Source organism: Limulus polyphemus, unplaced genomic scaffold (genome assembly GCF_000517525.1).
Source record: "Limulus polyphemus unplaced genomic scaffold, Limulus_polyphemus-2.1.2 Scaffold445, whole genome shotgun sequence".
Taxonomy (NCBI): domain Eukaryota; kingdom Metazoa; phylum Arthropoda; class Merostomata; order Xiphosura; family Limulidae; genus Limulus; species Limulus polyphemus.
The window spans coordinates 298,241-312,292 of record NW_013666055.1 but is presented as its reverse complement, the minus strand read 5'-3'; the positions used below and the strand labels follow the sequence as shown (position 1 = coordinate 312,292).

The window sequence follows — 14,052 nt, the reverse complement described above, 5'->3', positions numbered from 1 at the left end:
AGTTTCTTGTACTGGAGTGTAAAAAGTAGGTAACATTTCCATCTCTGTGCTGAGACTCAGCAGTGGGTGATATTTTACTCCCTGTCTTGAGAACTGGCAGTGGGTAACATTTAGTTGTCTGTATTTAGACTTCAGTGGGTGAGATATCAATCTCTGGTGATGCTTCAGTGTCTTTGCTGAGGTCCCCTGGTCAATTAGGAGTAAGTTTATAGACTTACAATGCTAAAGTATAGGGTTAATTTTCCTGTAGTGGACACAGTGCAGACAGCATATTGTGTAGTTTTGTGCTAAAACAAACCAATCCAGTCTTTGCTGAGATCTAGAAATGGGTTACATTTTGGTCTCTGTGTCAAGACTTATCTGAGTGTGACAACACAATCTTTGTGCTGAGACGTAGCAGTGGGTGACATTTCAGTCTTTGTGATAAGGAAACAGTAGTGAGTAATACTTCACTCTCCTCTTTGTTAAGACTAGCAGTGACATGTCAGTCTCGACCTAGCAGTGGGTAACATTTCATCCTCCTCTGTGCTAAGACTTAACAGTGGGTGACATGTCAGTCTCTGTGCTTAGACCTAGCAGTGAGTAACATTTCAATCTCCTCTTTGCTGAGACTTAGAAGTGGGAGGCATGTCAGTCTCTGTACTTAGACCTAGTGGTGAGTGACATATCAGTTTCTGTGTTTAGACCTAGCAGTGGGTAACATTTCACCCTCCTATTTGCTAAGACTTAGCAGTGGGTGGCATGTCAGTCTCTGTGATAAGACAGCAATGGATAAAATTTCAGTCTCCTCTTTGCTGAGACTTAGAATTGAGTGGTATGTCAGTCTCTGTGCTCAGACCTACCAGTGGTGAACATTCAGTCTCAGGTGCTTTAGTACCACAAAAGGCTAAGTTATGTGATGCCAAAAACTGCACTATAGCAAGAAGTCTTTCTAAAATTGTTCCTTATGAAGTTTGTACATGTTTGTCAATTGTATTCCTACTCTTAGTTGCTTTTCAAAGTCTAGCTTCATCATATGTTCTTTATTATTTTAATGTGATTTTAAAATCAAACTCAGGTTTTACCAGTCTGAACAACCTTGAGAAGCGAGGGCAATCGTTGTTTATAATTTTGAAAATAAACAACAAGCAAAGCAAAATATACAGTCTTTATTTTGAGAATACATCAACCAATTTTGACCATGCTTTTCACTGATATATAAAATGTCTTTTTTTATCATCTATAAGAAAGTCATAATTTTCTCTGAAGATGCAAATCGGCCTTTTCGTTAATGACATTAAATACCCGATAAAAGTATCATGGCAAAACTCACCAGGATCATCTAAATTGGTAAAGGAAACAGGCTCTCCTTCAATATTATCAACTATTTCTGCTGAAGAAATTGGATTAACACTTACAGTCATACCCAAATCCTCACATCCGACTGAGTTATGATGAACAAAAAAGTTCCTGGAAAAGTTAAATAATCTATATATTTTTATGCTTGTACTCTATAAAAGCAGGACTACTAAAATTGATTTTCCTAAAAACACTTTTACTCTTTCCATCACTACTCAGGCTGCAGGGCCCTATGCGGTTACCTAACTTGCCTGTAGCTAGATTATGGCCTGCTTAAGGTATAGTGAAATTCACATTAAAGTATACTTTGGTCTTGTTGTTTCAAATAAATGTTACATTGCTCAATACACTTTTGTGTTTCAAAGAAAATGTTACTATTTTATACTTTAAGTTTGGGCCAGATTTAGCCTAGTGGACAACATGCTGGACTTTGAACTTGAGGGTCATGGTTCACATTCTGTTGTCTATAGAATTGTGCTGTACAGTTTGGATGAATTATAAAAGTGTTGACCATTCAATTAAAGTAATCCAAGGGCTAGTGGTAGATGCTTTTGACTAGCTACTTTCCATTTAATCTGTCAGATTAAAGCCAGCGATTGCTATCATTATGAAGCTTTGCAAAGTTTTGTGCAAACTTAGTTGTATTTACTTTCAAAGAAAGTGGCCTTATTTTGTGGTTTTGGTTTTATGTATTTTAAAGAAAAATGTGACACTTTTTTATACTTGTGATTTTTTTAAAATAATGTATCATGTCACTATTTTGTACTTTTAATTTTTTATATTTTAAGTAAATAAAAAGTACCATTGTGTAGACATGACATTATTTGTTACACAGAGAAATAGCACTACCGTTTATGCTTGATCTTACTTACTTAAGAAAATAAAGCACTGTTGCATGTGCATAATATTAACATTTTACATAGAAATTTCTATTTGTTATTTGATCTTATCTGTATCATGTGGGGGAAAAAAGCAGCACTGATTTTTATATTTTCCTTTACAGAGAACAATACAATTGTTTTATGCATGACCCTTTCTGTTACAAAGAAATATAGTATTGTTGAATATACATGCTTAATTTATCTCAAAAGAGTAACAAGAATATGCACATTTTTATACATTAATGTCTTGAATAGAAAAGGGACTTTATGATATACATTAGCCCTGTTTCATGCATAAAAAACAGCATTCTTGTGTTATTTTATTGCAGAGGAAAATAGTTTTAATATATATATATAATAAAGTTAGAGAAAGTATTATTAACCTTGGACACACCCGATCTCATCTATGTAGCTACAAAAAATAAGTGGTACCACCATGTTTAGGCTCTAGTTATACACAAATTCATGTTTATTTGTTATTACTTTCATCAAAAGTACTTTTGACTCACATAATCTAACTTTAATTTACGTTAGGTGACAAAGGTGAAGTAGGTGACCCTGCACCAGTACCATTGCAACATCAAAGACCTCAGGGAATGACTGGAGACCCTGGACTAAAGGGACCAAAAGGAATCAAAGGTTATCCAGGTGACATAGGCTCTCGAGGGCTAGATGGAAAATTTGGAGCCCCTGGTGACCCAGGTTCACCAGGTTTTCCTGGAATACCTGGTCCTCAAGGTCCAAAAGGACATAATGGAAAACCTGGAAGAGATGGTACATTGTTTACTTATATTTATATAAGTTGAGAAGCTAAATTGATAAACTTATCTTGGAATATGGAAGTCCTCCTGAAAAATGTGTTTATGTCAGCCTTAGCTAATTCTTTCAGACATTCCTTTAAGTTCATTACTAATATAGGTTATTTATATAAGTTGAGAAGCTCAGTTTGTAAACTTATCTTAGAATATGGAAGGCCTCCTGAAAAACGTTTGTGTCAGCCTTAGCTAATTTTTTGAGACATTTCTTTAAGTTCATTACTAATATATGTAATTAAGTTAAAATCAGTTTTATTATTTAGATGTGTGTTTGTTTGCATTTACATTTTTAACATGCAGAAATTTAAAAATAATGTAATGTTAAATTTTCAAGAGAGTGTAGCACATATTATTAATGAACATAAAGGTTATATATGTAATACAAAGATGTTAATTTTTCCACTGGCTGAGCACATTGCAGAAACAGGTCACTGAATACAGTGGCATAAAACAATATTTTTACATGAACCCAATACAGTAAATGAGTTTAATATCAGAGAATCTATTGAAATTTTATGTTGTAAATTAAATAATCATTTGTTAAATAGAGATGAAGGGTTGGCTGGCGATAGTGCTGAATTTTGGAGACAAATATCGACTTCATATGTGCAGTATTCATGTCACCCTGGTGAATTATAATGAGTCCGACCATTCTTATATAAAACTCCAATTGTTTGCGTAGATTTTTACTCCTGATGATGGTAGCAGAAGCTACCAAAACATGTAGTCATTTTTAATTTTTCAAAAATTTTAATGTGTAATGTAAATGTTGTTTTGCACATATTTTTAAATCAAGTTTATTGCACAATGTTGCCCTATTTATATTTTATATTATTAATAACTTTTGATGAAAACAAGCTATCTACATAGATCAAATATAAAAAAATAGAAAAATTAGCTGAAGCCTCTTTATTTATTTATAAAAAAGGAGAGTATAGTAGTCTGTTTTCATGTTTTTACTTGGAAATCATCCCTTTTATTTTATGAGTAAATCTTATTTTAGTTCTGAACAGGAAATGTGCCATATTTTTTACTAAGTATCCTATATCCATACAGAACTTCTTTTGATTAAATCTCAGATGATGCTTCTGTAGAAAATCCTTGTTTGACTAAGTCTTTTCTTTTCTTTATGAAAGTCCTTTTCACAATTAAATCACTGCATGAATTTCTGTATAAAAGTAAACAGGGCTAAAAAAATATGTGCTTCTTGTTCTGTATGGATTTAAACCACTTCTGTTTGACAAACTACTTACATTTTTCTGAAAAGAAAATTGTGTGATAAAATCTTATGAAACTACTATCATCTGACTATATATCTGTTTTATTTCTTACAAAACTGATTTACCTTGTTTAAGCCTACTTGTTTCTGAAAATTTCTGTGATCAAATTTAATTTCCAGTTCTGTATGAATTAAATTAATATAACCTGTTTAAATATAGTCTGTTTATATAGACTAAATCCTTTTTTTTAATTCTACACCAAAGTACTTGAATGACTAAATTTCTATTTCAATCCTATTTAGTAAAATAATTGACTGCTACATAGCTAATTTTATTTTAAGATTTCTAAGGCAATGAAATAAATACTTTTGATAAAAATGTTTTGGTATTTATTACATTGCTCTAGATATCTTCTATTAAAAATAGCTATGTAGCAGTTAAGTTTTTTTACCAAAAAAGGATTGAAATAGAGATTTTACTAAATCTCTGCCTCTATGTTTAAATATACTTTGATTAGATAGTCTTTTCATTTGTTTCTAAACGAAACTACTCTGATTAGAGGAAATTTCTTCTTCTACATTTGTAGCTTAGAATTTCTTGATCTGTAAGATAAATAATCGCGTACTTATACATATTTTATTCAGTTAAACTTCTGACAGTATTTTTTGTGATTTAATTGGCCTTAAAAACGTTTGTTTATATTTTAAAACATTGGTGGTTTCGTACTATTTCTGCAGGTTTAGAAGGCTTCCCTGGTTCACGTGGAAAGCCTGGAGATGCGGGAAAACGTGGTTCTCCTGGGCCACCAGCACCATCTCGTGGGTATTACTTTACCCGTCATAGTCAGTCAATAGATATACCTCGTTGCCCTAGAGGTACCACACCTATGTGGGATGGCTACTCTCTTCTTTACATCATGGGGAACTCACGAGCTCATGGACAGGACTTGGGTGAATAATAGTTCTAGACATCTTAAAGAAATAAAACTTAAAGTACAGGTTAAAAATATTCTTATCTTACTATTGAATATAATTCTTACACCAGTGTTAATGAATTTAAAGAATTTTATGATGAATAATCAGTGTTGAGCATATTACTAGAAAAAAGTAATGATATTACCTGCTTAAAATAGTAGTGTGGTTACCCAAAATGTTAATTATTTAAAAATGTAATGAGTAACGACTCATTACACGTTATTTTTCAATTAGATACCTGTATTTTGTATATAAAACATACAATATGTACATCGTATGTTATATTTTATATATATATATACAGAACTGAGCTACAAGCATTGAACTCAAGACAAAAAAATGCATTACACATTGAGAGGTTTTAGAATAGCAATTACAGGAGCTACTTTTATTTTTCCTTTACAATATTCAAAGAAAGAGCACTGTATGACTTACACAATACAATAAAAAGGAGTGCAAATGACTAAAATAACTAATAAGTAGCCTATAAATTGGTATGCAATAAGCTAACAGAGTTGACTTCATGTAATAACTGCAGTGTTAAAAGGATTATTTTGGGAGGCCAATATCACTATTACATTTCAAGAAAACAGCTCTTTTGAATCTTGCATCAGATATTCCTCCTCTTTTTGCCAACAGAATGTCTTTTCCAACTGAAAAAACTCTCTCAACTGTGGTATTTAACAGAATAATTGTATTTAATGAAATGAAAATGGACTTTAAGACTGCATCTGGAAATGCATCATTCTGGACAGATTTTACAAGAGATTTACCTAAAAAAAGCACCATCTACTTGAGCACTATTGTATCTAGTGCTTTTTGCCCCCTTTCTTTGCAGGCATCTGAAATAATTGCCTTTATCTTCTGTTGTGCTATGTTGATTAGGCTATTCTGTACTCTATTGTGCTATGTGTTCTGCTATCTTTGCAATCATTGTTTGTCGAACTTGTTCCTTCCAATTTTCTGGAAGCAAGGAGAGCTTAAATTATGATGAAAACACTCCAAAAGAATTGAATCATCATTTTGAACACTTTGTCAGACCTAGTTTCTATCTTTGAATTAATACTTCAACAAGGGGTTTACAAATGTATTGTTCAAATCACCCAATTTGGTTAGACAAACATGCATGGTAGGAATCAGTAGTCCCATAAATGCTTTGTTCTCACATTGTAAGATGTTAAGTGCTTTAGCAATAGGTCTCATGACTTGAATGTATTACAAAAAAATAAAAATCTCAGCTGGATTCAGCTGCAAAATGCCCAGTTGATCAAAAACTTGGTCTAGCACTTTGTCACTTGATTCACTTCCAGACATTAAATTACCTACGTGACTTAGGGTATCAAACATTAAATTTCAGTGAGTTGGACAAGGAACAACCAAGCATCCCTCTATTTCTTTATCAGTTGTGTCAGCAGCTACAATGCTGCTGCTCTGTTTATTCCATAGGGTTTGAGCTTTTGCTGTTGATGATCAAGACATTTTTTTTTATACTAGCATTATTTAAAGCTTTATCTACATCAGTAATAGCAACAAGATTCATTGTATGAGAGGCATGCCTTTGATGGTCTGGCAAAATGCATATACATAAATGAGACAATACCTCGTCATCATCAGCTAGAGAATGAATTTCCACAGCATCTTTGTCTGAGTCATTGTCGTCATCTTCGTCTATGGCTGCATCATCATCACTACCAACAACATTGCCATGCAGTTGGTCAGGAAAGATGGTGGATGCATTATTGGAGAACAATTTGTAAAAGAAGTTATCACTCTATTATCTAAACTTACAACATAAGCTCAAAAACTAATTTTGACATTTAATAATATGTCTGATAATCCAGTGCACAGTGACTCCTAAATAGGCTCTGTAATAAAATAATAGTCTGTCAGTTTTAATAACAAAACAGATTACCTTCAATATTTAAAAATTAACTACAGTAAATGTGATGACAATCTAATAAACTATCAATGTTCCTAAGTCAGGTTCAAAAAACAAACCTCCAACATTGTATAGTTTAAAAAATGTAAGAATATTAGAAACTAAAATATTAGAGATTATTTATTATTTAATTACCTCTTTCTGCAACTCCATCAGTCAGCAGTTATAGCAACAGTCTTGGCTACTGCTAGTTGGGGCTTGAGAAAGCTAATGTTTTCCTCATGTGCATCATTCATTTGCTTCATTAATATTCTTTGAGAAATGACTGCTGTAGTAACGTGATTAAAGTTCTAAAGGATGTGAACTCGACAACTGTAAATGACAAAAACTCTGAAACTACAAAGTCCAATATTAGCCCTTTTACCTTTTGTTGAGGCACTCGACAATTACAAGGCCTTTTGTAAGGTTTGTTGGAAAGTGATTGACATTGGGGGAATAGGTGAAAGTGCCTTCAGAAGTCATAAGAAAAGTGCATTACATTGCAAAAATCTAGAGATAATGACCAAATCCAAATATTTGACGATGAAAGACTTTTTTTTCAAAGGAACAGATAAATGTCGGACAGGGTTGGAGTCAGAAAAATATGAAACATTATGACAACTTACATCTTGGATCTAGGCCAAGTTGCAGTTGTTTCTCACCAGGAATCTTTTCAATCAAGGCCTAACAACGTTAGCATTAGATCTGACTTTCCAGTTTTTAAATCTAGTCAACATGGTTTACCCTCTATTGTATCAAAGAAAGTGAAAATTTTGTACCGAAATCTTATGGACTTTGCATAGTGCCAACAGGCATTTTTCATACAAGGCACAAGAAGAAAACAACAAACTTTTTGCAGCTATATTTTATGATAGCATAATAGCTCAAAAATACAGTTATGCTGAAACAAAATTGAGATACCAGACAACCTATGGTTTGGCACCTCATTTTCTTCCATTTCTGAAGAAGCAGGTAAAAAATAAAGACTATGTGCTCTTAATATAATGAACATCAACCTGGATGACAATAGTGTGTTGAAATCCTACAAAAATGTGGACATTGGAATAATCAGTGACTCTATGATTAGCCTACTTCACAGCTGTGAGAAAAAAATTTAAAAGAACTGGTACAGTGAATGGTGAAAAGACTTGATTTAATTGACATGCTAAAATTGCCAAATTTTTTGAGAACTTTGTATTTTATTACAGTTGTTCAATGTTGCATATAACTTTTTTTGAAAAATTAATTGTTTATATTTGACTATGGTCTATCTTATTTATTGAGTGAGTCTCTCAATGGATCAATATAAAGGTAATCCTTGCTGAACATAAATGTCATTTAATTATTTGATAGCAATTTCTTTGAGTATCAATGCTTGAAATTGGGATTGTAGGCTGTAGAAAAGTCCTTGAAAATTTTCATTGATGTCCAGTATGAACCCTGTCATATGATAAGTTGTCAACACTACTTCCTCCAGTAAACTTTAAGTATTTGTTGAAATATGACCACGGATTACGTGGAATTCCGCTGAAACTGCTGCCATTTTTGTATGACATAGTGTTGCACATAACCTCCCATTCTGATAGCTCACAGACAGCTGACAGAAAAGACACACCAAAGGCATCCTTGATTAGTGTGATGGTCCTCACTACAAATTCACAACTCAACTAAGACATGCTTCAACCGGATAAAACATGTTTCAGTAGGAATACATGTGCAATGCTTCATTCCTCTGCTGTTGTTCCAATATGATTACTATTTAAAAAGTATATTATTTATTATATTTATGTTAATATTTATTTGTTTATTAATTATTGTTATTGTTTTAACCAGATATATTTAACTACTAATTGTTTTTAGTTATTTTATATTTTCATTTTATTTGTAGACTATAATATTACTGAGCTTAAAAAGTAACAAGTAAATAAATAACACACTGTTTTGACTAAAAATTTAACGACATTACCGGAAACAGTAATATTAATAATGATGTTACTGCCCAACAGTATGAATAATACTGTACAAGAACTTATAACAGTAATGGTTATTAATGGTACTATATTTCATTATTTGTTTACAGTTTCATGCATTTTTTTTTTCTCCCAGGACTATGATATATATTTGGAATGAAGTAAAATTGACACTACATTTTATATTTTCAAAACATATATTTATATTTTATCTCAGGTGGACCTGGAAGTTGCTTGCGTAGGTTTTCAACCATGCCTTTTATGTTCTGCAACCTTAATAACGTGTGTAACTTGGCTTCTCGTAATGACTATAGTTACTGGTTGAGCACACCTGAACCCATGACAATGATGATGACTCCAATCATTGGGAGAGATATCCAGAAATATATTAGTCGCTGTGTTGTTTGCGAATCTATAACTCAGGTATGTTCTAAAATTTTGTATAATCAAGTATTTCATTGTCTAAGTGGTTTATTCAGCAGATTGTGTACTTTGCTTCTGTATTATTCATCAACTCATTGCGTATCATACTTTATACTTTTGCTCAGTTGACATCGTATTTTATTATTTCATTATTCTTCTACTCAGTACATATCATATTTTATTATTGCATTATTCTTCTACTCACTACATATCATATTTTATTATTGCATTACACTCTTTAGGTATCATACTTTATTATTACATTGTACTTCTACTCAGTAAGTATTATACTATATTATTCATTAGATTTCTACTTGATACTTGTTATACTTTATTACTGCATAATGCAAGTAGATAGCTTGCTTAGAATACAATTAAATACTAATCATCTACTCATGTACAGCAAGTTATAATTCTTTATTGTGCTATTAATCATCTACTTATCATTCAGTAAGGTATAAGTCCCTACGCAGAATGTTTGAAAGGGGGTTCTGATTTGTGAGATCAAAATCCAACATATATTGTGAAAAGCACAATCAGCATGCAAAGGCTAAAGTTATGGGGGATCTGGAGGTATTCCCCCCTCTCCTAGAAAATTTGTAAAAATCTGAAAGCATTTTTGCATGAAATATAGCTTAAACAATTGCATGGTTGTTCACAAATTTCCAATGAAAAGTCAACAACTCATCATTATATCGTAATGCTATATATGGAACTAAACTTAAATTAACATAAATATGTACATTTTATTATAGTAAAGTACTGTACTATCTACATACAGAGTAGTTATTGTTGAACTATATTATTAATTTAAATACCTCTGTACAACAATAGTATATTAGCTATTTAAATCATTGGCTATCATTATATACATACATTTATGCACTACTGAAATAACATAACAGCATGTTCCATTCTTCTGGGGTGCTTTTCCCATTAATAACTTACATACAGTTTCAATGTTGATAGCAGTATCATAATGATTATGTATTAAAGCAAGGTATCATCTTACATTGTGATATTAACCGTCTATAAACAATAAGGTATCATCCTTTATTAATTTAATGGACCATCTTTTACTTTTATATGAATCTTTTGATTAATTAATTAAGTATTACATGCTGTTTATAAGTATTCTGTTTCTCTAGGAATCATATAATGTATTGTCAAAATTTAATGAAATGCTAGAACAACATTACTCAGTTGTCATAAAGCATTATAATGAGATTTAATTAATCCAGATCAACACACCCTCGTCTCAGGAAACAGTTTCACTAAAACCTTGCTAAATTCTTCTCTGCTGTTATACTTGATGAGAAAGTTTAATACCACATCAGATGCTTACACATCATGTGTGGTAAATCTTTAAAACAATACTGTAAAATTAACATTGGTTTAAAAGAAAATTAACTTTAAAGTATAGATGTACCTTAGTTGAGCCTAATAAACTGACTGTAGAACTGAAGGTATGAGCCATATAACAGTAAAACAATTCTATTTGTCAGTAACAACAGCATCATGGACTTTCCACTTATATTTATTTTTTGAAGTTTGGAGATGAAAATAATAATGAAATGCCTTTATTTGTAAAGATAAAAAATTAGTAATAAATATACAAAAATTTGCCAAATACTATTCCAAGTTTCCTGAAATAGTCTTGCTAGTTAACACCAACAATCCAGTTGAAGAAGAGAGATTAGAATTGGTAAATGTACAATTAAAAAAGTATAGAAATGATTTAGCAAATTTTTAAATCTTTTAAAAAAGTGCCATATGACTTTACGTGTATCCAGAAAGAGACATTGTTATTATTTTGCACACAGTGGTTTCCTATAATTAGTTTGATTTGTACAGGTTATAGCAGTTCATAGTCAGAGTATGGAAATCCCTGACTGTCCTGGTGGCTGGGATGGACTATGGATTGGGTACAGTTTCTTCATGGTGAGTTAGTTTTGCAATTCTAAAATTAGCAGGTATTGACCACACTTTGGTATATTTCTGTTTACAAATATTCTGGTTGTCCAAAATAATACTTTGATAGTTTATATAGGTTTTCTTGTAAATACTGTTGCTATTTATTTAATGTTCTATAATTATGAAACTTAAAATAATTAACCTATGATATATGTTGAATAAGAAGTAATTGAATACACCGATAATAATGATTTTAAACTGTTATTGTATTACTTTGTGCCAAAAAATTAACAAATAGTTCTTTTATTCTTGAAATTTAGTTATGAAATCATGCTTCAGAACTTTGCTATGTTTTCTTTTTTCCACAAAAAAGTAATATAAAATCTTCTACTCCATGCAGGAGGATATAAAAAACAATATTCCTTCCCAGATAATGTAGCATTTAATTTTTCACCTTTCAAATACTGATTTAGAACATGAACAATGTTATGAAGACTGACTCTTTGTATGAAACATGGGTAAAAAATAATTATTTTCTTTTTATAGCACCATTTTTTTCTTTTGAGAATTTTGATCTGAAGTAAATATTTTCATCTCAGAAAACTGAAACAAAGTGATTTGTGTTCATCTCAGAATATTTACAAACAATTTTCTCTTCCATATCACTAAAAGAAAGTACTTTTAAACATATTGTTTTTACAACAACAGTATAAAGTTTTTTATTTTTTTTTACTCATTTTGGAATACTAATATAAGACAATTCAATTTTCCTCAGAACACTGATTCTGGAGCAGAAGGAAGTGGTCAGCCTCTTTGGTCTCCTGGTTCTTGTTTGGAAGATTTCCGACCCAATCCTTTCATTGAGTGTCAAGGCCATGGTCGCTGTAACTACTATACCACAGCCTACAGCTTCTGGCTGGCTACTATTGAAAGAAATGCAGACTTCAGTGTTCCAGTATCTCAGACTATTAAGGCTGGAGATCTTCGCTCCAGAATATCCAGATGTAAGGTGTGTATCCGAAAATCTACAGGAGAAAGAAGAGAAGAGGATATCTTCTTGCCACCGCCAACGTAATAGTCATCACATATTTTAATCATTATTTGTCTACTTTCTTCACTCTTTTCAATACCTTTTCTTAAATTTATTTTTTGATAAGCTAAGAAAGTTTATGGATTTCCTTCACAATGTATGTTTTAGTTTTCTTAACTTGCATCAATATAGTTTAAACTTAAAACACTTACTAGACTGTTAAGATTAAGTGCAGTTTGACTAAATAGAAGAATATATGAATTTTTATTAAAAAAAATGTGTATTTACTCGTTATTGTTGAATTTGTGTTATATTTGTATAAACATACGTAGAATGAACCTATTATATTGTACTTTGCCTTCTCATTACTGTGTATTTTTTAAAGTCTTTATGCTTATATGTTAACACTGCCAAAGTAAGGGGGATTACCTATATACATATTGATTTGAGTTGTATGTGAACGACTTTGTTGTCAGCAGTTAATAAAGTGCTTTCTTAAAGTCAGGTTAACATGATAACATACTTATTATAAACTGGAAAGAATTTCCATTTGAACTTAAACTAAATAACATTTGCTCAATAAGTAATAAACTACTTATGTCACACACCTTACTCACGTCACTGCCATACTGTCTCAGTGTTCACTAAAAAGTTCATAATCTGTGCTTTTGATTACATAATTGGTGTTAAAATTTTAAATAATTAATAAAGATTTTTTTGTACGATTGGAACTGGTGTTTTTTTAGTTTTCGGTTATTTTATTGTTTTTCTTTGGTTCAGAACGATATTTCTAATGCAATATGTGTAAACAAAATATTGAATAGTTTTTATATAAGATTGAAAGTTAAAAAATACTATAACGTTGATTTATGACCTCTTACATCTTTTGGAATTTATAAAAATATATTTTCAGAAAGTCTTGTGATGCTAATGTTTTTTAAATTTTTTTACATCGAAAGTAATCATATTTGACAGTTTTAAATAAACCTTTTAGATATATAAAACTTTTCCAGCTAAACAGTTAATGTACGGGTTACAGAGAAACGAACAACAGGCCAACTATGAGAAATTGTTTTCTTTATGGTGCATAGAGGGCGTTAAACACTGGACAGTTATTTTAATTCACTATTTGCCAAATCACACAACTAGCTGAGATGTTCAAAGGAAATAAAATTTTTAGATATGAGAGCGTGTTTGTCGGCTTATTACTGAAACATTGCTTATTACAGAACAGTTATCTCAGAGCTGAACGGATTAAAGCTAGGCCAGTAAGTTTCCTGAGAACAAGATTTGTATTTGTAGAAGACACAACTTTTAGAGAAGTATTTCATATGTAACATACTTTTTTTCTAGCATACAGTTGTGAAGTTATGAAGTATTTTATGTATTTGAATTTCATATCTACTTTTTATAGTTTAAATATAAGATATAATTTATAAGCAATGAACATTATTTTTAATTTTAAAATTAAAAAGCGAGGTTCTTGTTATACTTAAAAAAATCGTTCAAACAGAGAAACACGCGCCTTATAATGACATGTTGACATTTCTATAATTTACTCTTCTTACT

General features: G+C 31.3%; 1 protein-coding gene across 1 annotated transcript in view; it reads left to right on the top strand.

Moving 5' to 3' along the window:
* LOC106458326 (collagen alpha-5(IV) chain-like) overlaps positions 1 to 13,669 on the top strand; it is a 107,673-nt gene extending 94,004 nt beyond the window's left edge. The window contains exons 37-41 of the mRNA XM_013917835.2: positions 2,754 to 2,993; positions 4,992 to 5,204; positions 9,334 to 9,539; positions 11,394 to 11,480; positions 12,229 to 13,669. Of these exons, the coding sequence (XP_013773289.1) occupies positions 2,754 to 2,993; positions 4,992 to 5,204; positions 9,334 to 9,539; positions 11,394 to 11,480; positions 12,229 to 12,528 (1,046 nt within the window). The 3' untranslated portion in view covers positions 12,529 to 13,669. The remainder of the gene's footprint in view (positions 1 to 2,753; positions 2,994 to 4,991; positions 5,205 to 9,333; positions 9,540 to 11,393; positions 11,481 to 12,228) is intronic.
* The last annotated feature ends 383 nt before the right edge of the window (positions 13,670 to 14,052 follow it).